At 35.2% G+C, this 26,559-nt stretch overlaps 1 protein-coding gene across 9 annotated transcripts in view; it reads left to right on the top strand.

Annotated features, from left to right (window-relative positions):
* The window catches only part of sky (GTPase-activating protein skywalker), a 493,757-nt gene that overhangs the window by 416,954 nt on the left and 50,244 nt on the right, over positions 1-26,559 (top strand). For all 9 annotated transcript variants that reach the window (XM_081769280.1, XM_081769272.1, XM_081769271.1 and 6 more), the window contains 2 exons: positions 13,460-13,695; positions 23,063-23,223. In XM_081769280.1, the coding sequence (XP_081625406.1) occupies positions 13,460-13,695; positions 23,063-23,204 (378 nt within the window). In that variant the 3' untranslated portion in view covers positions 23,205-23,223. The remainder of the gene's footprint in view (positions 1-13,459; positions 13,696-23,062; positions 23,224-26,559) is intronic.

A 26,559-nucleotide genomic window follows, 5' to 3' on the forward strand; every position in this document is an offset into this window, starting at 1 on the left:
CATAACCAGCATAGATTTTATGGGTATGGTCTGCGGCTTTTATATATATGTGCACAGCCTTGGTGAGAAAAGAAATTTACGACTTTCTTCAGTGATTGTTACTATAATATCACCTCTTACAATATCCAATATATGTTTCCTTTACAGAATTAATGCCTTATTAACTGACGTGTGCAAATCAATGTGTATTGAAGCTATGATCATTCAGTTCTTTTATAGAGACTACATTTATTTTAATTCTCATTTTATAATCCCACTCCTAATCCCCAGGTTCCATTGCTCATATATTTAGTGCACGAAAGCAGATGGGCGGCACTTAACACCCGGACCTGATTTTGCCTGATAGCAAATAGGTAATTTCCCAGTGTCGCACAATGCGTGATCCACCCATACCATCCAGCTATGGAAAATCGCCCGAAAAACTCGCTCTCTTTTATGACCCCCCTTTTTGGGGGTGTATTCGTTCTCTTTTACGACCCTTTTTTGGGGGTGTATTCGTTCTCTTTTACGAACCCTTTTTCAAATAGGTGCGAAAATAATTTGTGCGACACCAATTTCGGCGGCAACCAAATTTAGTAACTGTTTGTTCTGTTTTACGATTCTGCAGTGAGTAGAAATAAGTAGAAGCTCACTCAATAGGCTACATTGATTTTAAATAAATAAACAAATCGTTTATAGTACAATACCATTAGCTTGGGAACATATTAAAAAGACGCATAAAACAAAAGTAAGGAATTGCAACATAATAGTCTGCTTTAGATAAGTATAGTCTAAATAATTCATTTTAGAATAATACAGATTAAACCAATATGGCAAAAAATGCACCATAAAAGAAACTTTCTAATTAAGTAGAAAAATAAAAGTCTATATTAAACAACAGTAAATACCACTTTTTCCTTATACTTATTAGGAGCAGTCTTACGAGAATTTCGGCGGCATTACACTACACTTCGATAGCAATAATAGTCTATAGTTGTACAGTTACATTCACGATTAATAGTAGGTTTTATAAAAACAATAACAGCAGTTTTAAATAGATTATATTGCGCGAGATTTCTCTATTAATAGCAGGTTTTACGCGCAGTCTTAAAAGTATTAAGAGTAAAATAATGCAAATACGTGAAGACAATACAGCTTTCCTGCTTTGTACGGCGTAGGAACATTGCTGGCATACAGAAGAACTCTGATTCGCCGTGGCATGAAAACATGTAACTCATGAACGGTTTCCAAATTAATATTGTACAATTCCTTATGCAGTGCAACACTTATTTCATCAGTGAATGGAGGAGAGGATGTCTGCTTGGGAATCTTGAGTTCCACAATTGAGATGTTCGACAATGCCGAACCTTATGATTGAGTGGGTCGAGACGGCAAAGGAGGGGTTGTAGTTCATTGCATAATCGCAGAACTCAGAGAATTTCAGGAAATTGCGCGTCACAGCATCACAAAACCTCCGCCATGTTTCACTTAGTGCCACTCCATGTGAAATTATCCAATATTAAATAAAATGCTTGCTCCACCATCAGCTAAAATTTTTATATACAGTATTTATTTTTTTTATTACTATTATTTCATAAGGACAGCATAACAAGAGTTAATGCCCAGTTGCAATATCGTGTACGTAACTATCAAACATATATGATCATTTGATTATGAAAAAGGTTTTATTTTACACTTGTTTCGAACCTATTTTCAGACACGCTGAATATATCTACTACAAGAAACTGAACTGTTTCGTTATACTAAGCACACATTCTCCACAAAAGAGTCTTACGTGGTATATTAGTTCATGCTTTCTTCAGTAAAATGTATCCATGTTTGCTATTTTAGTTTTATCTGTTGATACACACAGAAACAATTCTGAAACTAATTCTGAAAAGTCAGTTTTACTATTTAATAATTTATGTAAGAATTTCAAATCAAATACTTTTTTTAATTGTTATGCCGCCGTAATATCAACGCCTCAGAACTCGAACAACTTGGAATGCGAATGAAACGTTCGAGTAGATTTTGGCTTGGAATCCGAACGCCCAGCACATATTTCGTGTGTGTTTTTGCGTACGTTTCTCCTGCAGTTTAAATGTATTTTATTTTAAAATCCAGTATATTTATTGTTAAAATCATCCGATTTCACAGAACCCAGGAACAGATTAATCAAGTAAATTCGTATTCCAAGGTATCACCGAGTTCATCAAAGGTTATCTATCGAAGGTAATAAGCTGTTCAGAAGTATTGTCATTTTTTTCCTTTTAGTTTTTTCGTATACAGCATTTTGGATTTAGACTGTTTTTCCTTCAGTGCGGCAAGTAAAAACAAAGATTTACGGTCACGTAGAAAATAGAGTGCTGCATTGTTGCTATAAATACAAAGGTGTGGTTTTCCTATTTTTAAACAGAGGTGTACATCTATATAGGGAGAAATGGAATTGTAGGGTTCTCAGGTATTCCGAAATTACGCATTTTGTAAATTTTAAAAGCCTGTACCTAGGTAAATTGAAAAGAACTTGAAACCACGTGTTGTAGTTTGCTGCAGAACTATACTTAGGAGTGTTTCAGAAATAGTAAAATAAGCTGGAATTGGGAACTTTTCTTGACATATTTTTGTCCGAAAAAGATAAAAGTTGGATAAATTATTAGTTTCAAGTTCGAACCTCTCAAAAGGAGCACAAGCAAAAAATTTTCCAGTGTTCAAGTGTGGACCTAGACACTTCTACTAGTGCTGAATGAAAACTGGATTTGATTTTGTGATCACATTTCAGCACGTTTTGCAAGCTAGAAATCAGAAAAAAAAGTGAAAAACGTAATGTGACTACATACCGTTATATCACACTGTAAAAGGTTTGTAAGAGAAAACCATACTTCAGATAATTGACATTCGTTGCGAATCTATGTGTTTCTTTTCTTTGTTGTGTGTGGTTCTCGTGAGAGGAAGGGACAAGCTATCGCGGCGTCAGATTTGTTTTTGAATTGAATGAAACATGTAAGAAATATGAGCACGACTTAATCGAACTTGCCAGGGATTGGCTGAGAAACATCACGTGACCTGATCACGTGGTATGAAGTCATAGGGGACAGTACCCTACAAATTTTGCAAGAGATACCTTGTCTCACCCCTAAATTTTGGAAGGGAACAAAGGACCACTCCCTTATATTTTGGAAATTAATAAATTTAGAAATCTGGTATGGTAGTATATAATGTTGTGAAGGCCTGAAAAAAACGGAAATTTTGGGTAAAAAACAGTTTTTTTACGGTTTTTCCCCGAGCTTGGAAGAAAAACGGAAAATTTGGTAAAAATTGAAATTCTCGAAAATTTTACTACATTATGCTTTTAAAACGAAAACTAGTGAAAAAACCGGAAAGTTCGGGAAAATTGAAATTTTCGAATATTTTATTATATTATGCTTTTAAAATGAAAGCTGTTTTATATTTACTAATTTACAGTTAAGATCATTGAGTACTCACATTTCTTGTATTTAAATAGGGAGATTTTGTGGCAACAAACATATGTCTCATCCAAACTCTTTAAACTTAGCACCGTTAGAATAGAATGGAGTTATGGTTACAAAAGAAGCTAAAATATAATCCTAATTGGATTAATTAATATAGACGCATTTAAATTGTCTTAAGCAATGTTATGAAGTTCCCGCTAAAAGTGTTAAAATAACGGGACCGGAATCATTTTAGTTAGTATGTTAAAATCAAATATACAGGGTGTCTGAAAAGTCCCTTACCACCCCTATTAAAATCCAAATGGATGTACTTCCAGCAAATTTGATGTGGTAGGTGAACTTGAGGGTTAAGGGGACACTTTCTGGCGTAGGTTACGCGGACGGCCGCCATCTTGAATTTAACTTTTTTATTACTAACGCTACGTGGGTCATGCGATACATGACCATAGGCTAGAATTTCACCAGAAAACCGAATCTGAAGTCAAAATGCATTTATCTTTATGTGGTAAACAGTTATCCACAATTGAAGTTGTAAATTTGACTGCGTTTCTTTTGTCTTGCAGGTTGTGAATCAAGCCGTTAACGAGGGACGAACGCATCCAGATCATCAAAATATGGGGCGGGAGGAGGAGTGCCCGCGCAGTGGCTGCCGATTTCAATGCGCGTCATCCACAACGAGCACCTGTATCGTATGTTGCAGTGGCGCGGTTATTGGCCAAATTCGGGGAAACGGAAACAGTTGTGGATAGACCCTGTAGTGGACGGCCAAGGACAGCCACGGACGAAGAAACAGCTACTGCCGTGCTGGCCTCCTTGTCGAAGTCGCCGCAGCGAAGCACATTTCGTTTAGCAATGCAGTGTGCCGTGAGTCACAGTTCAGTGCACAGGGTGCTCCAAAGGTATAAGTATAGCATCCATATAAATACAATTGCAGCAACATTTGTCGGAGGACGATCCCGATCGTCGCGTCTAGTTGTGCGAGTGGGTTATTGAGCAATTGAGGGTAAATCCGCAGCTCGCTATACAGATACTTTTTTTCGGATGAAGCCCAATTCTACGTAAATGGTGAGGTCAATAGGCAAAACATGCGCTATTGGTCCCGTGACAATCCCCCTTGGACAGATCCCTCGAAAATGACCGGTGCAGGAAAAACTATGGTATGGGCAGGCATATGGGGAACAAAGATCGTCGGTCCGTTTTTCATTCCAGGAACGTTAAATGCAGATCGATACCTCGCGTTGTTGCAGGAAAACATAATGCCGGCTCTGATGTCCGAGGATGGTACCTTCCCCAGGTTCTTCCAACAAGAGGTGCACCTCCCCATTATGGCATCCAGGCGCGTCAGTTCCTGGATGAACAATTCCCTGGGACGTGGATTGGTCGACGTGGACCAGTGGAAAGGCCTGCCCGATCACCCAACTTAACCCCCCTTGACTTCTATCTGTGGGGACATGTGAAGGCTATGGTGTATGCTGTGAAAATTCGTGATGTTCGCCATCTGGAACAACGTATCATGGCTGCCTGTGAACAAATATCCCCAGAAACCTTAATACCTTAATAGCAATGGGGAGAAGCGTCTGAACACGTGCATTGCCCAGCACGGACATGTTGAGCACATTATGTAATACGAAAGTCACACCTGCAATTGTAGATAACTGTTTACCACATAAAGATAAATGGATTTTGACTTCAGATTCGGTTTTCTGGTGAAATTCTAGCCTATGGTCATGTCTCACATGACCCATGTAGCGTTTGTAATAAAAAAATTAAATTCAAGATGGCGTCCGTCCGCGTTCCCTACGCCAGAAAGTGTCCCCCTAACCCTCAAGTTCACCTACCACATCAAATTCGCTGAAAGTACATCCATTTTTATTTTAATAGAGGAGGTAAGGGACTTTTGAGACACCCTGTATATTTTATATCTCTATAAAATATATATAGAGATATGTTCCTTGTGCTGTGTAAAATTTCCGTAATTTTGAACCCATTAGAAAAAAATCTTTTGTTCGGAAGTATCGATAAAAACCGAAAAATATAATTTAAAAACTACACTAGTGGCCATAATTCTGGGAACTTTTCAAAAATCATACATTTTCTCTTACAAATGCATTATTTAAATATTCAGCATTTCTTATGGCAACATTGTGAGCTCCTCCGTGGCTAAGCGGTTAGCGTACGCGCCTTTGGCGTGGGAGACCCGGGTTCGATTCCCGGCGGGAGCTCATGTGGTTCGGATTCCGCGTTAATCAGTAGGTCCACGTCTCATATAGCCTCGCTGCTGAACGGGACGTAAAACTCAAAATCAATCAATCAATCTTATGACAACATTTACTTTTTCACCTTATTGTTTTTTTATTTCTACTTTATATATATATATATATATATATATATATATATATATTGTGTAGCTGATTGCAAGTTTCAGTGCACATTTGTTTTCTTCAATGATAAGGAAGAGATTAGTATTTTTAATTTTTATGACCTTGTAACAATGCCCTCAAACAAGCCAAAACGTATGGATTGGTCACCAGCAAGACGAGCTAAAGCTGTTACCCTTCGTGAAGAAGGTTATACCTATCAAGAAACAGCCAATAGGTTGAGTGATGGTGCCACGAAATCAGCCGTGATGAAAGTGTGTAAGCGTTATCATGAAACAGGATCAACAAATTCGGCTAAAAGAACTAAAGAACTGGCAGAAATCGAAAAGTTTCTGAATATGATATTCGTAGGATTTGTCGCTTGTTGTTGCAACATCGTCGGCGATCAGCAAAAGATATTTATTAAATTATCAGGTTAAAAATATCTACCGAACCGTTCGAAGAAAGTTGTGTGAAAATGGATTGCGAGCGAGAACCTCAAGAAAAAAGCCATATCTCAACAAAATACAAAGATAAAAACGTATTAAATAGGCTTTAGCACAGAGAGAATGGACTGATGAAGAGTGGAGTAAGGTTATTTGGAGTGACAAGACAAGAATCAGCATCTTTGGAAGTGATGGTGTAAAGTTTGTTCGTAGGCAACCTGGCGAAGACCTTTTACCAGAATGTACTACAGTCACAATGAAGCACCCTGTGGGTGTTATGGTGTGTACTTACATGACTACATATGGGGTTCGGCGTCTGGCTGTAATAGAAGGCAATATTAACGCGGCAAAGTATCAGGATAATGTGCTGGAACACAACTTTGTGCCAACTATCAGAGATTTGTTTGGTGATGATCCTCAGAAAAGCATGTTTCACAAGGATGGAGCACCCTCTCATACTGCCAAAAATGCATGAAATGGTTCCGTTATCATAAAATTACAGTTCTGCCATGGAAACAGTCCTGATCTCAACCCGATCGAAAATCTTTGGTCAAGGCTCAGAATATTGGTATCACGTTGTAACCCAAGTAATAAGAGGGAGTAGAAGCTGTTATCCAGACTTGGTGTAAAATACTCACATGTGAAGATCTTTCTCGAATCGTGAACTTAATGCCTCGAAAAATAGAAGCTGTCCTTGATAACAAAGGATATCCCACCAAATACTGAAACAGAATATCATAATTCGTAACTTTTTTTATTTATTTAAGGAAGGAAGGAAGGATCACCAAAGAAGTTGGCTAGGAAGCGGGAATGCACTAAGGCCACCTCCACCATGCAGAGGAAACTTCGCAAAATGGCAATGCAAGAAAATCCGCCAACACAAAGGTGTATGGATAATTGTCTTGACGTGAGCCGGACTTACACCATAAACTCAAGCTGGAAGAAGTCAGGAAAGGTCGCGGCCATCTTCTCACGAATGCCCACCAAAAGGAACGAAAGTGTAACGATCGGAAGCTGTACGAACGACATTTGGCAAAACAAAGGTGGATGTACGTGGTAACGCTCGATGAAGCATGGATTTACCTTTCTGACTGCGGCAAACCGAGAGCCATCATGTACCAAGAGAAAGGCGCCAAGAACTTGAGAAGGTGGGTCCGTGTCTGTAAAGAATCCTTCCCAAAAGGGTTAATGGTCGTTACTGGCTACTGTTACTGAGGTAAACTGAAAATTCGTAGGGTGGCAAAGAACTGCAAAATAAATTCGCATTATTTTCAGGAGCAGATCATGCAGCCGATCTACGAGCATGATATTCCAACAATGTACGGAAATGACGCAAATCTGGTGCGCATTCACATGAACATGGCCTCATCACATACCTCACGATCGTCCTTCGCATTCTACAGGGAGATGGAAGAGGCAAGTGGTATACAGGTGATACCTTTCAATGAGGTACCTGTTAAATCTCCAGATGCAAGTCCTATGGACTATTGTGGATTTGGATTGCTGAAACGGGCTTTGGGAAAACGGCGTGTGACAACTGTGGAAGAACTTTGGAAAGCTGTGCAAAGGGAATGGGACAAGATTCCCCCCCCCCCAGTTCTTCAGAGAAGCCTATTACAGTGGAAATTACGTTGTCGGGCTATTGTTAGGAACCAAGGAAAACACATCGAGCACTTACGGGCCTGGCGCCATTTATTCTTTTAAATTTTAGGTAAGTCGAAATTGGCCAAATCTAGACTGAACAACCTCTGTACACTTTAATAGCATGGTATTTAATCAGCAAAGAGTTGCTCAAGAAAGATTTCGAACGCTGGGCACATAGATCTGCTCTTAGTATTGTACGCAAATTGCTATTCTTGAATTTATTTCCATATTAGAGGAGGGGAAGAAGTGGAAGTACATGCGATTTAATTTTCATTAAATTGAACTATTTGCTACTATATACATTCCTTCGAAACTAAAAATTATTCAGAACGCTTAATGATCACAAATACATTTATTTATTATTTTTAAATTTTTTTTAGAACATTATATCGACTCCGTCTCTCAGTTATTAATGTTTTACTCTTGAATTTCCCTTTGTAGTACTGAAGACAGACACAACGAAATTCAATTTTGCTTAACTATTGTCAATTTGGTATAGGGCATTCCTTACGTTTACACGCTATCGTGAAGCAAATTACAGGACACTTCCTTCAGAACTTTTTAATTTGTTTTAGATTATTAACTTCCCCTTATTATTACACCTTTTAACAACGTTGGCAATACTGACACTACTTAGAAATGTTACGAGAAGCAGAAGACAACAATTTCATTATTACTGTTATTATTAACAGTAATAGTAGTGATGATCTAGATAAAATTAATCCCATTGAAAAAACTAATTTATGTTGATAATATGTAATCTTTATGGAAATGATGTTTTGTGTATAACCCTATCACAAGTCCTAATTATTTTGTAATTTGTGTTCAGTAAATCTCCTTCGACAATTATTAGAGTAAGCTAATTGTAAATTATTTTACGTGGTATTAAATACAATTCATTAAGGTAGTGAGACATATAACATTACTGCGTTACTCGCATGAAAACATGCGTGGATGTATGAATTTCTTTTATTTTATTTATCTTTTTCAGTGACTAAGCTATATGAGAAAGGCCGAGGTGTGTAAAGCTTTTGTTAAAATGTCTTCGAAAAGATATTTTTGTTTTACCAAAAAATAACCATAGGGTAGCGTGAAGATAGAAATTGTAATAAGATGGACTATAATCATTCTGACATAGAATGCTTTACTGACAACAAAATAAAATAGAGAGATACCGTTTTTGCGACGGTAAACTTTCTGTTTTCTTAAGCCGTAAGGTTAATTCTGAATAATTGCTATTATGGCTTAAAAAATGAACACTGTAAATATTCTAGGGATACCAATTTATACAATTGGTATACATCAATTTATACACTATGTGTTATTTGTTAGTTTCAGACTGTGTTAGCTTGGGTAGAAGTACATTATATTTCAAATCGAGGATTTCACAATGACGGCAAAAGCAGGACAGTCAAAACAAGAAAATTTTCGGGAAATATGGCGCGTTCAAGGGTTTGGACATATTTTTATATCGTATCGTCCACTGGCTAAATCTCACTCTTGTGATTTCTCCATGATGATGGTCTAGGCAGGAAGCTAATGTTTCTTAGTATAGTTGATGTCATTATTTTACCTTTTTTTTATTTTTTACTTTTCTATGCTTTGCTTCATTTGTTTCCTTTCTTCTTCCATAATTGGCTTCAATAAAAAATCCTAAGTCCTAAAGCGGTTTCGAACCGCCAGTCTTTGATTTAATCAGCTTTATCTGTCGGCAATTTATTTATCTCGCTTGACTGTTTCGCCTATGATTGGGAGAACTCACTTCCTAGTTTATGTTGGAAGGCTATTAGGTATGTTTGCTATTCGTGTACTTTGATATATAATTTGTGTTGTTTCTCTCTCTCTCTCTCTCTCTCTCTCTATATATATATATATATATATATATATATATATATATATGGTGTTGCAAAATAAGTGTTACAACTCTTGGGATGTGACTCCTGCCACTATAACAAGAAAAAAAGTTATCTTGAACTTTCAGCTATTCGACATAGTTTCAGATCTACAAGGTGCCGAAAGCGTGACAAAATTACTTTCGGACGCTAATAGTTCGGTAACTATCCAACGTAAAGAGGGCAGGTAAAAAATTCACTGAAGAAGTCATACCTGCTGTATTGAATTGTGCATGTTTCACAATCCTACCATGCACGCGCAAGGGATTCTCCAAAGGAACGTAGGGAGTCCCGGATTATCTGCCAAATGAAAAGTGGTCCAAATGGATATGAATTGATAGGGTTTCTACCAGGTAACAATAATTAGTTTGTATTAAGTCGATATCTGGAACAATTACAAAATGGCTGACACCTTCATGCCCGTTGTGTGGGGTTGCATAATCGCCAGATACGGATGCTGGCCAATAGTGACGTTCTGAGTATTAAGTGTAGTGAATTTGTATTCAAATGCTCTAGAAAGACATCTGGAGTGTCGATAGAGCACAACAGATAAAGCAGGGTGATTCACATGTATTAAAACACATAACGAAAAATGCCCAGAAATTCACTCATACTCAGTAAACTCACTCATATTTTGAGTTCGAAGCGTCAGAAATGTAAGGAATAGCATTAAGAACATGAAAGCCATTGCCAGTTCACCAATAATATTCCCTCAAACCGATGTGTACAGCTGCATACCAATAAGGATACAGCAACAGACGCCAAGTTAAAATTGTGCAAGGGGACTCACTAAGAAACTGGGAAAACTAACGGAATATCACTAGTAGGGTCGCAGGATCGATATTGAAATGTGGCCAGTGTGTGTGTTGATATCGACATGTAACTAATGGACAAATGTCAATATGTCCCACTACTACTGAGACCGTCTCACGTGCGAAAAATAGGAAAATAACTACTCGGGTATTGAATCTGAGGCTGGGGGGCGTGGTGGCTCAGTGGTAGAGCGTTCACCTCCGGTGCTTGGGTCCCTGGTGGACAAACACCGTACTTGTGGGTTTTCTCGGGGTTCCCACGTTTCCTCCCACTTTCTTCATTCCACCATTTCACTCATTTCTCATTATCACCGTCTCCTTTAGCCTAACCGGAATAAGCGTGGGACGTTAAACTTAAATATTTCATTTTTTTCATTTTTTGAATCTGAGGCCGTGGGCTGCCAGCAGAATTGGAAACTGCGACCACGAGCGCAAAAGCGAGCGCTCTAGCCCAGATGCTACGAGGGAGCCTCACTTTCTTTGTATTCATTTCTTTGAGGAGTACCCACTTTGTTTGGCAAGTGCTCTTGTACAACCTCCCGACATGCTTATATGTTTCATTTTGTTATTCCTACTGCACGGTTGTAGACAATCAGAGCTTTAAGACGTTTTTTCTTATTTCTCATGTTGTTTTCTTTTCCATATGTATGGTGTTCCAGCAGTAATGTTACATGTGCCAAATTGGTTCATTTTCATCTTTTTATTGGCATTTGCACTGTGTGAAAGATACGAATTTCTGAAAGTATTTTCCTATATTTCGAGTACGTCATATGTCCCAGAAGACGTAGGACATGATACAAGTTTGTTATTTTCACGCTCCATCAGAATTTGAACCATGGATTAAGAGATTTCTTTTCATATGCGTCGACTGTCGTACAATGTCCCAAACAAAGAGGGACATTGATACTATCATGTTCTAGTTACGTTCTACCAAAAAGTGTAGCAGATATTATAGCAGAATGTACAACGTTATTTTCCTATTTTTCGCACATGGGATGGTGTCCCAGCAGTAGTGGGACATGTTGACATTTGTCCATTAGCTACATGTTGATATCAACATACACATTGGCCACATTTCAATATCGATCCTGCGATCCCACTACTGATATTCCTTTAGTTTCCCCAATTTCTTTCTGAGCCCCCTTGCACAATTTCAACTCGTCCTCAGTTGTTGCGCCCTTATTGGTATGCAACCGTGCACATAATATTGCATCATTTTGAGGGAATATTATTGGTGAATTGGCAATGGCTTTCATGTTATTGATGCTTTCCTTACATTTCCGACGCTTCGAACTCACGTTTACTGAGTGCATTTCTGGGCATTTTTCGTTACGTGTTTTCAGACATGTGAATCACCCTGCTTCATATGTTGTGCTACATTCCAGATGTCTTTCTAGAGCATTTGAGTACAAATTCGCTATACTTAATACTCAGAATGTCACTATTGGCCAGCATCCGTATCTGGCGATTATGCAACCCCACACAACGGGCATGACGGTGTCAGCCATTTTGTATTTGTTCCAGATATCGACTTAATACAAACGAATTATTGTTACCTGGTAGAAACCCTATCAATTCATATCCATTTAGACCAATTTTCATTTGGCAGATAATCCGGGACTCCCTACGTTCCTTTGGGGAATCCCTTGCGCGTGCATGGTAGGATTGTGAAACATGCACAATTCAATACAGCAGGTATGACTTCTTCAGAGAACTTTTTACCCGCCCTCTTTACGTTGGATAGTTTCCGAACTATTAGCGTCCGAATGTCATTTTCACACGCTTTCGGCACCTTGTAGATCCGAAACTATGTCCGATAGCCGAGAGTTCAAGAGAACTTTTTTTTCTTGTCTCAGTGGCAGGAGTTATCTCCCAAGCGTTGTAACATTTATTTTGCAACATCCGATATATATATATATATATATATAAGAACCAACGATTAGATACAAATATTTGAGATACTGCACCTAATATCTATAATAATTTTATGGCAGAAAAGACTTAATGAATCTTAATAAAAAGTTTCGTAGGTAGGTCTTTTTCTCGATAGCCTTGATTTTGGACTGGAGTTTTAATGTTCAGCGTTAAAAACTTTTCTTGTAAGAGGGAGTAAAATTTTCTTTTCTTGTAAGAGGGAGTAAAATTTCCTTGTACGAGGTTATTCCCTCATATAGTGTTTACAGTGAAAGAAAGGTTACCTATATTAAAGTAGTTTGCTTCTTATTAAAATATTTTATGCTAATATTGAAGAAAGAATTGAAAATGTTTTCATCAGTTATCATGTCTTCTGTGGAAACCTTAAAAATTTCGAATATAGAAGGAAAAAATGTTTTCGACAAATTATCATTTACTTGATTTTTTTTTTTTTTTTGTTTGTGTGTGTGTGTGTGTGTGTCTCTGTCAGTCAACGTTTTTGAAGTACTACTTGTAAGGTATGAAGATAAAAGTAGTTTGATCCAATCACACACAAACACACACACACACACACACACACACACACACACACACACAAAAAAAAAAAAAAAAAAAAAAAAACTTCCAAAGAGCTTTTTCTATGTAAATGGTAGCACTTAATATTGAATGAAACAGGAGTAGAAATCATTTACAATGTAAGTAAATACACACAAATACTAGTTTTTGTTTGAATAAACCAGTATTTTATTCCGAAACCGAGTTCAGTTTCTTCTACGTACAGTGATAAGATTTTTATGCCTTTCTAGCATTAGTATACACTAAAATTATTGAAGAAGAGAGTATTTAATGTTGTTTCCTTCCAATATAAATTAATTAATCTATATATCACGTTAGAACTAATATGTTAAAATTAATAATAACAAAATATAAATTCGTTTTTTGAAGGTTTTTGGAGCTTATTGCTCTAGTCGCTGGGCAGAGAGGAACGAAAAGGATGTTCATGGAAGTAGACAAGCATATTTTGGAACTGGAGAAACATTTTTGTTTAGTTTGTATCCCGAAAGACATAAATATCCATGGGTAGGGATAGATTGTTCTACTGATGAAAATAGAGCAAATGTTGAACATGCAGCAGAATTGTTTATGGCTGCGGACACTAAAATGCTCACTGTTGGAGGAGGGTAAGTTTAACAACATATTTGACAAGTGATTATGAGTATTTGTGATTAAATCAGTATGATTTCATTTTATTTTAAAACTCAACAAGGGACGGCCTAACTGTTACATTATAATTCAAAATGTCTGTATCTCTTCGTCTTGTAATAAGAAAAGGTCCAATATGTTGGACTTCTGTTTTGATTTTTCAGGATTCGGGGTATTAGAATTCTGAAGCCACCTTCAATATAACCTTATACTTTTTAATTGCATATTTCGTAGACATGCAGTATCTCGCCTCCATGAATATGAAAAGACTGCACTTGATTATTATTTACTCCTCGTAAATATGCTAGCAGGGAACTGCATATGCAGTAAGCGCTCTTTTACTCCACACATTCAGGACTAAAACGGTGCCGTATTATTATTATTATTATTATTATTATTATTATTATTATTATTATTATTAACAATTATTCCAATCTCATCATTTCATAGATTCAGTCTGTTTTATATCGTGAAAGAAAATGTAACTTATGCGAAACATACGTTTATACATTGCTTCCCATTATTCTCCGCAAACTCAATCGTGTCTCACTGGAAACAAAACCTAGAGTGGAACAGAAATCCACTTCACACAAAGACAAAAGCAGAGATGAGGTACCGGAAGAAATAGTCAATCGATGTGGCTAAACAGCTTGTTAGTCGTATGTTCGTGTGTTCAAATCCTGGAGTTTTTTCATTAAATGTCAACCCCGAAACTTATAATATTTCTGTGAATAATCCTTTATCATCATATTTCTTTTTAAATTCGATTACGGAAACAATCTTATACGAATTGTGAATGTAAAATACCGGAGCTGAAAACAAGCTAAGTAGATATATTGTTACCAGTTTTAACGCAGTGTTCCACTAGTTATTTTACAATATAAAAAAATAAAAGAAAAAGCATACTTTTTTGAATACACTTTAAAAAGATGGTTTATGTAAGATTTTTATACATGTGTTTTTGGGCTATCTCATTGTGAACAAATGATTTTTACACATGATTAATATAAATTACAATTGTTATGAACATATCCATAAAAACCTTACAGCTAATTACTTACATCTAAACTTAAACCTAGTCATATTTCTTTCAATTAACTCTTCTATTCTTTGTTTTATTTTTTTTATTTTCTCTTATAATCACATCCTAATTCTTTTAACATTATTACTAAATCTTTTTTCTATAAATCTATTTTATGATTACCCCGAACTAGGATATGTATTGCGTCTTCTACTACTCATTTTTATGGCCATAGGAGCTTAATGCTGATCTGTTTTCTTCTACTAATAATACATAATGCAGTGTACTCCGGATTATGATCTATATTTTGTAGAGTTCTTTATCTTTTAAAGCACAATCTTCGTAATCTTTGACAGATATGTTTAATCTTTAACGATGTTTAATTTTATTCCTTTTGCTTCTCTTATTTGATCTTTCTTTTTCTTTATACCATCTTCATCATCATTATCTCTTTTATCTTAATAGCGTATATTTTTTATTTAAGACCTACACTATTTTCTGTTATAACTCCTTTAAGCTCATCTTTAAAATTTCCCAATATTTTGTTGTTTTTGTTGATAAACTTCAAACCATACTCGTTGCTTTCTTTATAGTCAAACGTGCCTAAATGCTCACACATATATTTCATATTTTCATATGCATATTTAGTTTGTATATGGACTATAATAGAATTAGTATCACTCATTAATAATTTCGTTTTATCTACATACTTCTTTCTTTAAAACATTGTAATAGAAATCATACAAATGGATTTTAGATATATTTAGAACAAATATTCCAACATAGATACAGTAGGTTTTTTAGAAGTAATTTTAGTTTTGCACATAAATAGCTGCTTAATTTTCTGAAAATATTGTTCTATCAACTCCCTTTCTTATATTCTCCATAGTTTTTCCTAACATGGCATTATTTGCAAGTTTACATAATTATTTTTCAGAATTATTCTTTGCTCGTGATCGAATTTCTGTATTTAAATATATAAATTTCTTTAACCATACTGATTGTTTAAATAATAATATATTGTGTATTATTATAAAACGAAGATTTTGCGACAAATAAAGTTTTACATTTTCATAATATATATAATATGTAATTTTCTTTATCGTAAAGTGTTGTTAATAATTTGGAAGTTTCTTATTTTTTATATAATTTTCCGGAGCTATTGGCAAATCTGAATGTTTATTATGAAGTTATTTTGGATATTCTTAATCTATTTGTATAATATAACCAATACCAGAATCGTCTTTTCTTTATCCAATATTTTTTTTTTTTTATTTTTGTTACTATATTGCCAATAAAATTCTTCATAAAACACATGATAATTCATGCCCATCCACATTAATTATTTGCATTCATATACATTATAATGGGAGTTTGGGAGATCGGAACACATTTTACTATTAATCCTAGTATGTTTCTGTTCAGGACGTCAGATATAATGGTGCTGGGTTCTATCCCTTGTCGGATTCGATAATTGCTTGTTCCAGTTCGAGAAGACCAACTAATAATACTATCGGGATCCGAACCTTGGATCTCTTTAGGAGTCTTCTTTAAAACATCATTCATTTGCACAAATTAATGAATTATAATGAGGAACTGATAACAAAACAAATAACCTCACTCCCACGGTCCTGGGATTCGGGCGTTACACATACCAGAGGCATATGCCGTATGCCCACCGTCGCTGTTGCGTCAACCCAAAGGTATACCCCTTACTACCTGTAAAAAAATACAAAGTGGGACAGGTATGTGTGGTTAACACCAGACGAGTAGTGGGAGACGAAAGTAAACGTTTGTAGGTCACTGCTTAAAAATACCTTACCTTGTGACATACAACTTTAGACTGCATACGTTTTAAAACTTTAGCATCCTTGATTCACTATGAAAGGAAATGTAAAATTACACTCTTTAATCTTATTAGATTTTCCTTTCTACGAATTTTAAAAAGAAAAGAAATATTTCGTAAGACATTTATATTTTGATTTATCATCACTGACACTGAAATATTTACATGTAAACACCAACACAGAACACTTTTGATTTATCATCATAATTTTCTTTTCTTATTCGATGGCCCAATTATTTACGAGACGATACCGTTAACGCGCACGATATTCGCGATCGGCGGATACAATGCTAAAAATTCACTAGTGCACTGTTGAATAAAGATGAGTTTGTGCGTCGTCTTCAATTCTGGAGTGCATTAGATCTCTTCGATGAGTTTCTTCATTCATAGATGTCAACTACGAGTATGAGATGAAAATGTATCGTTTATATAACAAAATCACAAATCACAAGTTTTCGTAGTAGTACTATTGAAAAATGTTTCGTTAATTTGAAATCGCAAGACTTATAAAATATCTTTGAACGTTTTCACATTTTATATTTACTGATACGGTTTGCATATGTGAGAGCTTAGTTTCTATCCATCTTAGTTTTTGAAGTTTTAAGACCGCTCTGACGCGGCTGTTCAAGCGTCACATAGTTGCCAGTCAAACAGCGTAAGGATACACTAGCAGACTAAAATATAGTTCGTAGAAAACATCAAGTTTTTGCTTCTTTATTTTACTAAGAATATATAATGGATAATCCATAGGTTAATAAAAATCACTATAAAGGCACTGGTAATTTCAATAAATCATGAAATTACTGATTACAACTAAATTTTACATTGTCACGTAAAATCTGTCGTCATCGCATAAGTTTTGCTGCGTGGGCGTTCAGCACAAGGGTAGCAAAATATTTTACCTTGTTTGGACTGACGGGAGAAGCAGGGCTGTCTGGAAAAGTGAGGCACCTTTTGGGTGACAAATTCCTGAGCATTGTTCTCCTCCAAATGTTAACTGGTTGCGTTTCATTTCTAAGAATCGGAGTTGAGGAAATACGAGGGTTGATTTAAAAGTTTATGTCTATCCATATCGTTAAAACATTATGTAAGATTTTTTTTTATTAGGACCATCATTTTTAATTATTTATTATTTGCTACAGCATATCGATTTGAACATTGAGAAATATTTCCTCTTATACCCTTTTCTATAAAGAGCAATTTGTCTTAATTAATTCTTTTTTTTTATTTTATAATTTTTTAATTTTTTTTAAACATTGCATCCCAAAATATCCAGGACTAGTAAAATACAATGCTGCATCTCATTCATATGTTTTAAGAGCTCTATCTCTAAAATTTTCAATAACGTCTATTAATTGAAGAACATCTGTTTTGTTATAAAATTTTGTGTATTCTCGTAAGGTTCTTACATTGAATTTTACAATCTTTATATGGTGATTATAATCCGCATCGCTTATTCCGTTGATCTATTTTCAACTATGTCTCTGAATAGTGGAACGGAATCTTCTAATTTTTCTGTCGAATCAACATATTCATGAATATATGCCTTTTGTTTTTAGAACATCAGTCGCTTTTTTAGGAAAGAATTCACGTTTGTCTAACTTGCTCACGTTTTAAATCACTCGCTAATTTTGTTAAACTCTTCGATAACAAGCTAAAGGAGTCGATCATTCTTAATTGAATCGTTTTGTTTTTTTCTTTCTTTCAGGTTTGTATCTTATTGATTTGAGAATGTGTTTTTCTTCTGTGTTTGATATTATATTTATTTTTTTAATGTTTCACCCCCTGAACTTTTAATAAATACATGTGTTTCATATCCAGACAAATTATGAATAAATATTGGAATACATCTTGGATTTGTATAGTTTGTTACCTTTAGACTGAACTGCTCGTCTAAATTGCCATAGTTTTTGTAAATTCTCTTTCAGATTTATCAAATAAATTTTTGTACTTTTTATTTTTTTCCTTTATTTCTATTAATAATTAATCTACATCATTTATCTCAACGTCTCTTTCCATATACAACTTCTTCTATATGCTGTAATCCTTCTTCAATTTTTCTTTTCTAAATAGCTAATTAAAATATTTATTTCTCTATCTTTTCTAACAGCCGGGGAATTCTTCAAATGTTCTTTCACATATATGGTAATTTCCTGCAGATCCAAATATTTCTTTCTTTCTTTTGGAAGAGGATCCATAGGTTTATATATGTATCATAAATATTTGGAATTTTAATTGCTTCTTCTCTTAATTTTTTTACAAATACTTCTGCTACACTATCGCCTATATATTTAACGGGCACACTTTTATAAGAGTCTAAATTATTTTGAACGTAATTGGTAAAACTGTTGAGCCTATCGCTTGATAAACGTTTGAATAACATCTTTCTGAATCAGACAGGCATGTGTTACTTTGTTTTAATATTGATTCGAAATCTACAATTATTATGAATGGCATTTTTAGAGGGTTTGTAATTAATACGTAAATTCAAGTATTTTATTCCATTCTTTTGATAATTTTATATTTGCAGCTGAATATAATCCACGATAATTTTCATGCTGTTTTAATAGCTCTTTTGATTTCAAATGCTTTGCTAAACATCTTTCACTTAAATATCTCATATGGCTATCTTTATGGTTATTTGACTTCCAACAAGTTTCCGTAAATCTTCAATCCAACAATAATACCTATTCTTATTAACTTTAAAATGTAGTAGAAGAGTATGTCTTTCTTTCTTTCCTTTTATAATTTTAATGGAAATATTGAAAAGTTCTTGTCAAATCCAAATACTCTAATAGAGATATTCATTCTATTTTCAAACTCACCCATATCTGTAATTTGAACAGGAAGAAGAATATCTTCAAAATCTTCTTTAAACTAATTCTGATAATTTTTATAATTAGAAACACCTTCTGCATCTTTATTAACAGAATATAATGCAAATAAAATTGACCATGGAAAACATTTTTGACCATTATTCTTAACATTAATGCATGCTTTGCTTTCCTTAATCTAGTTTGGAAGTCCTATGTAAAACGAGCCATTCATTGGAATATACTTAATAGATTTTAATTCCAAAAAAATTATAGCATGCAACATCCATCCGAAGCCATCTATTGAGTGAAAAAGCATTTACTACAATATCGAAAATTTCTCAACGAAAAGAGCTCAAACCATGAAGTTCCTTTTGAATAGTGCTTACTCTTGAAATGGATCATTACTGTGCTGTTTTTATTTTAAAAAAATAATAAAAAATCCTTACTTTTACACTCGCAAAATCAAAAATAAAGCAAGAATAATCTAATTTTTATTCGATTTCATGTTCAGCTTAAATCATAGCATAGTCTTCCAATCAACTTTCAGCCGTAGCAGTTAGAAAACCAATCAACTTTCAGCCATCGCAGTTAGAAAACCAATCAACTATCAGCCATTACACAGAGAAAAGAAATTTTAGTATTGATAAAATATGCCCACCGCTTCCAACTGTTACAGATAGTGATAATAATAATTAGATAAATATATGAAAAATGAAGACAATTTTAGAAAAATATGAAATTGCAAATGCCAAATTATGAAGAAATACGAAAATTTATTTCGACGTATATTTCCATGTTTCAAATATAAATGGAATAAACGACTTTGGTTACAAAATTACTTTCTCAGTATACATTACACATTGAAAGTAATTTTGTGAACTCCTGTTCGTTGCAATAAATAACAAGAAGTTTCTCTATGTTGTCTGGAAGCAGTTTAAATCTTCTGACTGTCAAGGTTGTTATGCATCATGAGAAGTTTCGCTCCACATTACATGAAGTGATATGAGTAGACTTGTATCTTGCTACATTCTGTATATTAATATGTGATAGAGTAGATTATGTCATTCTTTGAGCATTTTTCACATACAGCGCTGATTTAGTACTCTGCTGCAACTGGAATTTTGTACTTGCAGACTTCTGTATAAAAATAAATGAAAATGTAAACTGCTACAGCAGTTACAACTTGGAAATAATCTATATTTAATTTGTTAACATAACTTTCAACAGACAAGTGACTCAATTTTACAAGGCTAAATTAATATGTCAGATGTCAATAGGACAATGGCTGTTGTCTAAGGTAACCCACACAAAAAAATTAGTAATTCTTGGAGAGGCCACGGCTCTGAGAACCGCCTCAATTCGATTAGGAAGAAAGTGCACAAGGTTCTGTAGGTGTGATTGCAACGAGATCTTGGAGCATCAGGAAGTAACCTTGCATTTGCGCAGGGTGCCTAAATTTTGTCAGATTAACTTCTTTCAATTCATCATAAAAATTAAAGAATGAAAATAAATGTAAAAAATATTAAAACTTTCAAATCCAGATATCCGTATCCCCCCTTTCCAATAATAAGGCAGGAAACTACACCCAGACGTGGAGTAGTGGCTGGATCACGGTTAGAATTGCTATTGGCTTAAGCGACAGTCGCCAATATAGACAAGAAATGAAAATTAATTTTAAGGTAGTGAGCAGGGTTTTTTTTTTTTTTTTTTTTTTTTTTTTTTTTTTTTTTTTAATCACATTCATTTTGAAAAATTCTTGTTCAAAATTTTATCTCAAATTACCTTCTGAGCTGCATTCTCTATAGTTGCAAAAATAAATAAATGAAATTCCCAAAGAGGACATTCAGCTCTTTAGAATGTTTACAAAAGTTACTAAAATTATTGGCCAAGGAATATACTACAATTACAGACTAATTTTTATATTAAAAGAGGTACATATATACATAACTCGTTCGTACATTAGGTGCTGCACAAAATTGTTTTCCCATGTATACGGTAACATTTAGATTCAGAGCGCTAATCTCGAATTTCAGCTTTCGATCTTCGTATCCCTTGTTTCTAACACACAGTTCTCTACGTTCTACTCAGAACACATAACAAACAATGACCCACAGCAAGTGATGGACAGCGAAGAAGAGAAAGTCCATTCACTAGCCCCTCACTCTCAAACACCTCGAGAAATTTGAAAACTAGTCGTCCTTAACAATCGCTGAAAATAAACATAGATTTTTGTCCTAAAGCAACAGGTTTTCGTAGCACTTTCCTCCAGAAATGCATAGAAAAACCCAAAGAACAATAAATAAATAAATAAATGCATTGTTGGCGCTTCTACGAAGATTTGTATGATTAACACAACTTCAGCATGAAACATTAAAATATAAACAAAATATGAAGAACTTGGTAAAATACGAAGCTTTTGCCAAAATATTATGAAATATGCAAATTTTGCATGTGTGTAATGAATCTGTGACAATCAAAACATATAGATCTCAAGTTTTATCGCTGTCTGGTAAAACATAAAACATATGGAATATCATAAAAATCCGTTCTCTAGGAATAATACAATAATATCAGGTCGTCTAAAAAGCATTCAACCTTTCGCGAATCAACTCGATCGAAGTTCCTTCTGCAAATCTACTGAAACGTAACGCACTCGAGACATTTCTGAAGCGGTTCCTCACGGGTGAATAAGAGTGGATAACCTATGACCACAATGTGTAAAAAGAAAATAGTTGTCAAAGCGAAGTTCCAGTCCATAGCAAAGCCTACACGGACACTCAGGAAGGTTATGCTGTAAGCTTGGTGGAATTCGAAGGGCGTCGTGCATCATGAGCTGCTGCTGCTTGGAATAACGATAGACTCGGACAGTTAGCGCAAATGCATCTAGAGATTTTAAAAAAATTGGCCAGAACTTGTCAACCGAAAGGCCCACTGACATCGTCAGACCGCATACATTTTAATGACCTGTCAGAAATTGAGAGAACTTCGCTGGAAGGGTTTAATGCATCCACCGTATAGTCTGGACCTGTCACCGTCAGTGCAGAGGTTCCTAAATTTTGTTTAGTTAGTTTCAAATGAAGCGTGTGGTAACCACATGTCACAATTTCTTGTCCAGAAACCACAGAAGTTGTATAGCGATAAGATTGTGTTGCCGGAATGATGGCAAAAGGTCATCGCAGAAAATATGGCGTATGTGGTTTCATAATGTTATATTAAAACAACAATAATAGTATTCTCAATTTTGACCTTCAAACGCTTAATGCTTTTAAGAGAGCCTGATATGTAATAGGAAAATAGACGGGTCAGAATAGTAACTTTTCGTAACATCATCATGATGTCAGACTCAAACAAGAAACATTTATTTTAACTAATATACTTTTCATATATATTTCAGTTTTGTATATTTTATGCTAGGTTTGTGTCACTCTTGTGCAAAATGCACGTGTTGCACATACGGTAGAGCTGGCTCTTATTACAGCTATATCATATTTATAAGATGTAATTTCAGAAGTTACACAACTAATGACCTGATAAACTGAATACCAAGATGCAACTTGTTTCACCAGTGTTATTTGAGCTATAAAGTATGTAAATTCAAAATTATTTATTCGTTTTTAAATTTGAAACACTACATATATATATTCCCTTTCCTACTTTTTCAGGGAAGGTCAAGGTATATGGATGGATGAAAATATGCGATTTGGAAAAACAGAAGGATGCCTTACTTTCAATAATCCTCCATTGTGCCAATCCAGAGATTTTGAAATAAAAGTACTAGAAGTGTACGGTTTCATCTGTGTCTAGTCTTAGTGGTGTTAAGTATGTAAGTATTCGCTAATATTTTAATAACTAAGTAGGGCCTACTTTACATTAGTGCCTGCTCCCTGATGAGTCATTTTTGTGTTTAGTGCAGGTGAATTATTAAATCGTATTTTTGAATAGAAGAAAAGATTAATACGTAATTATTTCTGTTCTCATAAATAATTTGTGTCAAAATACATATCGTAATACAGGAATAACTATAAGTAATTAGTGATGAAAGTTATAGGCCTACATAAATTATCAGTGAGATTATGGATTGAAATAGTGTAGCGTCACATCCTCCTCATTGTTATGATAATTGCCATTTTATTTTCAAATCAACTCAGCCTACAAACTTAATTTCAAAGCAAAAATAGTGAGTTAATTTCCGGATTGCAAGTTGTTATTATTATTATTATTATTATTATTATTATTATTATTATTATTATTATTATTATTATTATTATTATTATTATTATTATTATTATTATTATTTGCAATGAACTAAATTAAGATACAAAAAGCAATTTGGTGAACGATATTCGCTTAGTAAATACTACCGTTCATACGACAAGTAAAGTCAGTGATTTCATATGCTCTGTGAAATGTTTTCCCCGATATCGTAGATTTTACGTACTCATATATTTTGAGGCCACATTAGGTCTTAAAGTGTATATACCACGTCTTTTGGAGGGGGGCGCGGTGGCTCAGTGGTAGAGCGTTCACCTCCGGCGCTTGGGGTCCCTGGTTCGACTCCAGCTCGCGCGTGTGGACTTTGTGGTGGACAAACACCGTGCTCGTGGGTTTTCTCGTTTCCTCCCACTTTCTTCGTTCCACCATTTCACTCATCTCTCATCATCACCGTCTCTTTTAGCCTAACTGGCATAACCGTGGGACGTAAAACTTAAAGATTTCATTTTCACCACGTCTTTTGCGGATACTAAATTTAAGTAAACCTGGAAAACACGAAGGTCATTTCATAAATAATGTACACTGTTTTTTGTTGTTGTTGTTGTTGTGGCTTACACGTTTATTGTTTGGACAGGATTTCTTTACAGGCCGTCAATATAATCTCCCTGCTTGGCAATGACGAAATCCCGGTAGCTTCTGTATTCCATCAAGAACGCCATTTTTGTGAAGCTGTCGAATGGTTCGGGAAATGGCTGTAGAAGTCCCTTCTAGACATGGAAACCGACGTCCACGCATTCGTTGTTTCAATTTTGGGAACAGGTCATAGTCTGGTGGACTCGTGTTTGGAGTGTAGGGAGCGTGAGGTAACTTGTCCCAACCATATTTTCGAAGCTTTCTACGCATAACATTAGCGGTGTGCGGACGAGCGTTGTGGAGAATCAGTGGACCTGCCCCGATTCTCAAACTGCGGTCGGTTTTGTACATTTTTCTGTGCAGTTACTGCAGGAATTCATAATAATATGCTGCTATGACACTTCTTCCACATAGAGCTCGGTCCGTTACGATAATGCCTTGGTGATCGTAAGCAAGAATCATCATTTGCGTAACCTTTGATTGAGATCGGCGACACTTTTTTAGTCTTGGAGAAGATAGAGCTATTCACTCGTTGGATTGTGATTTCAACTCGAGCTCAAAGTCTTTGATCCACGTTCATTAACAGCAATAATACAATGCAGAAAGTTCTCGCATTCAACATTGAATCATTGTTTCAGCACCATTGCATTGTCCAGACGTGTCTGCTTCTGTTCAGCAGTCAGGACATGGGGGACTCATCGGGCAAAAAATTTTCTCTTCTGTAAATCACTTGTTAGAATTGAGTATACTAACACAGATGGAATCTCTGTAATGTCAGAAAGTTTCTCACAAGTCACACGGCGACCTTGTTCAAGTGCATCTGCCACAAGTTGCACACTTCTTTCCCTTCCTGGTCTTGCATTATGCTTTATGCTTACACCACCACTATGGAAATGAGTAGCCCAACGAGATAATGTACTACGTTCCACTGTTGTCTCACTACGAACTTCACTTAAGGTACTGTGAATTTTTGTGGGTTTCTTTCCCGTGTACAGTTTCAGTCTTTATGTACGACTTCTGATCTTCAATAGACACACTACCCGACACACCTGCCACCTCCATTTCCAACACTTGTCAGAGCCACAATGTATTAACTATAGAGCGCACAGGTACACGTCCTGCTACCTCAAGACCTCAACCTCAACTGAAAAAATGTTTACCTCCAATGCATTATTCATTCCTCAGTGTTGCCAATGTGCATTATTTGTGAAATGACCCTCTTAGAATCAGTATCTAACTAACAAAATCTATGGCCTCTGAAACTCGGAGGTTCAATGCCGCCTTCACAAAAGCTCTCTATTGACTTCTGTCCTTTGCTGACTGGATCTAGTTTCTACTTTGTATTCTTATTTCTGCGAGATCCATCCTAATATTGTCATTCCGAATATCCGAATATTCGCCTCAGTACCTTGTTCTCGAATACTAACAGTCTCTGTTCTTCCATGTGGAGTAAGTGATCATGTTTCACAAGTATACAGCACAACAGGTATGATTATCGTTGTATATATTTTAAGTTTCAGATTCCTCGACAGAATGCGCAAAGACAAAATATTTTGAACTGAATAATAATACAAATTCCCATGTTTTAGTTCGACATTTCTTCGTTGATATGATTTTGGTCTGTTAATATTGATCATAGATATTTGAAACTATTCACTTTGTCGAAAATATTATTTGCTATTTTGACGTATCTATAACTCACAGTATTACGATCCCGGCGAATTTCCAGGTATTTAGCTGTCTCTGCATTTACTTCTAAACCCATGTGCTTTCAAGCATTTAATAAAACCTCAGCATTTGTTTCTATTGTGTTGAATAGAAACAGCATCACATATAAAATACAGAATTACTGTTTAACAGTTGTTTAAAATATGTGCTGAACCATTCCTTCCACAAATGCATGATACTATCATGACAAGAATGAAAGTGTAACCGCTTTCCGGATCTGTCCCTCTGTTGTCCCACCAACGAGTACTTTCAGGAAACCTGAACTTACCTGGTTAAGACATCAAAGAACATTTCAAAAACGGGATTACAGAACTTTTCCCGGATCACCCTCCGGTCACAACAATGAGATGAGCACCAAGCACCGAGAGGTTCGGATGTCTCATCTCAAAATCCTCACGGACACCCAGATGATCATTCAGATCACGACATACACAAATATCATTCATATATGGAACACATTAAATAAAATAATATTATGCTTATTTATTAAATGCACTATGTAAAAATATAGATATATATATATATAGAAGGAAAACAATCACAACACAACACTGATATGGGTATAGACACTTAACTATTTCCACAA

Source organism: Thermobia domestica, chromosome 8, assembly GCF_964235325.1.
Source record: "Thermobia domestica chromosome 8, izTheDome1.hap1.1, whole genome shotgun sequence".
Lineage (NCBI taxonomy): Eukaryota > Metazoa > Arthropoda > Insecta > Zygentoma > Lepismatidae > Thermobia > Thermobia domestica.